This window comes from Teleopsis dalmanni, chromosome 1 (assembly GCF_002237135.1).
Source record: "Teleopsis dalmanni isolate 2A chromosome 1, ASM223713v2, whole genome shotgun sequence".
In the NCBI taxonomy this organism is placed as follows: Eukaryota; Metazoa; Arthropoda; class Insecta; order Diptera; family Diopsidae; genus Teleopsis; species Teleopsis dalmanni.
Window position 1 is genome coordinate 24,064,868 of NC_051846.1, and position 4,329 is coordinate 24,069,196.

The 4,329-nt window shown below is 26.2% G+C and overlaps 1 protein-coding gene across 3 annotated transcripts in view; it reads right to left on the minus strand.

Annotated features, from left to right (window-relative positions):
- Positions 1–400: 400 nt before the first annotated feature.
- The window catches only part of LOC119668633 (transmembrane protein 134), a 290,194-nt gene continuing 286,265 nt past the window's right edge, over positions 401–4,329 (minus strand). For 2 of the 3 annotated variants that reach the window (XM_038078209.1, XM_038078208.1), the window contains exon 3: positions 401–1,156. In XM_038078209.1, coding sequence (XP_037934137.1) covers positions 805–1,156 — 352 coding nt within the window. In that variant the 3' untranslated portion in view covers positions 401–804. The remainder of the gene's footprint in view (positions 1,157–4,329) is intronic. The other variant, XR_005251518.1, reaches the window with a different exon arrangement.

Here is a 4,329-nt window from a genome sequence, read left to right on the forward strand (position 1 = left end):
TTCATTTAGACTTTGGAATTACAATAAAGATTCAGCAAAAGATGCAAGTCTCCATTTTGGAAAACATAAATAAATATTAAATGTTAAGGAAATGAGATACATATATACATATACATATAAGTAATATGTATATAAACAGAATTTTTATACATGTTTTTAATACACAAACTTCTTAGGAATTACTAATGAAATATAATTTATTTATATATTTATTTTAATTCTATACTATTTTATAAAAAAAAAAGTCTTTCGTTATGTTAAAAATTTCAATATCATCGTCCTCAGAAACTTACTTGCCTATTACAGATACATTAAATCAAAAATATTAAGTCTATATTATGTATCTGAATATTTTTCTCTTTTATTTTTAGCTTGCTAAAGAAGTAAACCTTTTATTATATATTATATGTAAAATATAATCATATATAAAAGTTTTCTGCCTAAATTAATAATGGTAATAGTTACGATAATGATATATAATCTTCGTGTTTATTATTATTTTCGTATTTAATTTCTTCTAATTCGATTATTTTGATTTGTTTGATTGATGTTTATGTCTGAAAGTAAAGCAATAAAACAATAATAATTAATCAAACAAACCAAATGAAACATGCAAAATTGCTGATAGTAAAAATAATAATTATTTCGAATTCTAACTTAAATAATGATAGTACAATGATGTTTCCTTAAATAATAATAGAAAGAAATTCGAAACGATTCCGTGTGCCATATTCACTGCTCCATACCTTCGACACAATTTGTCGCTGCAACATAGTTCAGGCTCATTGGGGTGTAAGTGTGATTTTATGTAAACAACGGTAGATGATAAAAATCAAAGCCTCGGTATCCTTTGGCAGCCAGCCAAATGTACACCACATGATATGCGCCGGGTATGAAACAAATGAGGCCGGCTACAAAGAAAACAACTCCTTGCGAAGTGTTTTCCGGCTTAGATACAGCTAATGTGCCCATCACAAAAAGGCCGGTACCCACAAGCAGTAACGTCACGGCCGCCAAGACAGTTCGCCAATTTTCACGCACCTTGGGATGTCGCCAGCAGTATGTATTCGTTTCATCTGTGGGTAGGTTGCCGTACTCTTGAATGAGAGAATCACTATCACGGGATGTGGTGTCTTCTGAGTACTTATTGTGATTTCTGTAAATAAAAAGTTAAGAAAAAGATGTTAGTTTATGATTTTTTATATATACATAGTTTAACAAAAAATAGGAATAGAATAAGAATTAAGAGATTGAGTTTAAGCAAAATTATAAAAATAAAAAATATTTTTATGTTTCTTATTAGTTTAAGATTTTTATTATCACATAATTAATTATTATATCATTCTATATTTCAATAAAATTTAATATACCATATATAAGTGATCTATATTCTTCTGCAAAAATTTAAATAAAAATTTTATGTATAAAAATTAATAAAATAATTCTCAATAAATGCTTTTATAAATATTAACTTTATGATTTTTTATATATGTAGTTCAAGAACAAATAGGAATTTATTTTATATATATATTTTTTAAAAAAATAAAGTTTAACTAAAATAATAAAAAAATTGTATCCAAATCCAAACAAATTATACATGGACAATAAACTAATTAAAAAAATTCGAATATTTCCACTGATGATGAGTACTTGACATTATCGACTTATATTTCAATAGACTCTATGCTCCACTAGGAGAGAAGAACAACAGTAAATTATATTTTAACAAAATATATAATATAAAATTTATAAACTTTGAATTTCAATCAAAGAAGAGCTACTACTAATATATAAAATATCTATTATACATTATTATACAGTCTTGATGTTATATTCAAAGAATTTTTATAACATAATATAAAGATAAATGTTGTACTCAATTGCATAAACGATTAATACCATAGAGATAATGCTGTCATTGTGATAAGACTTGACATACAAGTGCCATAACTCAAAATGCAATACCGATTTTTATTGGAACTTGTCAGTTTTTATTTATCATTGGTAGTTCACAAATATTTTCTTCATTGCGATCGCTTTAGTGACTTTAATATAGTTTTTGTGTCTAAGTAGAATAATCGATTGAATAATCAAAGATCATATAAATAAACACCAACAAATGATATCATTGTAATGTATAGTACGACCTATCGTTGGAACTTACCACTTTGTAATTTTTTTCAAATGTAATTTAAACGAGAAGTTTTGCAGAATCAAGTATATAATCTGTTAAATTGGAGTGGCATGAATAATGGACATTCGTAATACCACGGATGAGATTCGTACAACAGACTTAAAGGGGACCGCCTTAAAGGTTAATGTCTAGAACTTTTAGCAAGCTGTCTCGCCTGAACTTTTGACTGTCTCGTCTGTATGGTCTACATTTATCTCTGTCGGCTAATTGAACACTAGTACCACCTTTATTAGCAACTTATTCACTTATTCACGAATTTTGCTAGTTATAGTGGAATTAGAAATCAATTTGGTTAAAGTTAGTCTGTCTAATAATATAATTAAACAGGTGAATGTTGGAAATTATGTCAGTTAGGTTATATATTGTGCTAGTTATTGATGCATAGGTAAGTCGTGTTTGTATATCTGGACTTGATATAAAAAGTTGCTAGTCTTTGTCGGTAGTCGAAATTATTTTTTTTTTAAATTTTACGAGTGTTTAATCAATTTATACAGTAAACAAGAAAGATCGACTCTACAAAATATTGGCTGCTATTGTTTCAGACCCATTTTCCAACTTTTCTGTTTTTTTTTATCACAAATTCATACCATTTATTTTTATTAATATACTATGTTTATTGTAAACAGAATTAAAAAAACTTCTATTATAGAAATAATTATTTTACTGAACTATTTTTTTTAGTATTTGAAAAGCTTGCGTTTTAAATGTTAATAAATTAAAAATGTTTGAAAATTAGAGATACTATCAACAATATTAAAAGCACGAATAGGCGATTAGTTTTCAAGGAATATTAATCATGGAAACTGTCCTTTAGTAATATAAATTAATAATAATATTCTATTTCAGAAAAGCACTTACGAAATGGAACTATTAAGCAGATAACACTAAGAAAAAACAGTTTAAAATTAAGTTTTAAAAGAAATATGTTAACTACATTTTTTCATATACATATACCTATTTATATATATGTATTTATATTTTCATAGGTTCTTCAAATTTTATACATACAGGGTTCCATATGCATTTATCTATAAATGTTATTTCACATACATAGTATACAAATATATTTGCAAATAATAAAACAGATTTTACAAATATTAAAAAACATATTTGTTTGAATTACTCCCCCAGCAGTAACAGAGGTTATTCATTTTTATTGAAATAACTTCTATAATGATTTTAAGTAGTAAGTTTTTATTGGATAATATATTATATTATATACACACATTGGATTTTTTAAAAAATATTTACAATTTTTAAATTTAATATTTTTATCTTCATTACATTAATATATTTTACCAGATATCTATGTTATTGTATAATGTATCCGAAGTTCTAGGAATAATTACGTTGTTGTTATTATTAAAACCAAGTAAAGAAGTTGGCTTTAATTTTGTTATATATTGAATAGGAAGGCCAAGATACAACTAGGACCTTTGCGCCAATATGATGCTGATGATATATTAAATATCCTTTACACAGACCTAGCGAAACTAAACAAATATACATTTTTTAGCTCAGGACTATAAACTTATATAGTCACTATATTTAAATCTAAATCAGTTCAAAAATTATTGTTTTGTATAAATTCAGTGATCTTATGTACAAGTTACTAAATTATATTAATAAAATATAATTAAAAAAAATTAATAAAATATATTAACAAAATCATTAGCTGATATGAGGTATAACCGTAAAGTCAAGCAAAATCTTAAAAGAAAACAAGATATGCATGAGCCCAATAGGAAAGTCGTGGAATCGAGGACTGGACGTAGTAGAAGCAGACTTAAGAATAATGATGTAGATTAGAGAAATACTGTACAGAATACTCTGGCCTATAGTGGATTGTAAAAACAAAGAATGAAGATAGGCATAAATTCAGTTTTAACAGATCTACCAAATTTACGGAATCAGTATAAATTGTATTTGAACTTTCAGTTTGTAATGTATTACAGGTATGTATGTATTACCGCATGTCAAATAGTTTAAGACTAACGAGACTAATTGGCACTGAAACAGTTAGCCATATAGTATGATGGACATAGCCGTGTCCTTCGAGCCTTCTTGTCCAGTTGATAAAGAATATAAATTTTAGATGTTTTATATTCCATGAACGTCATGGTATAAATATTAGT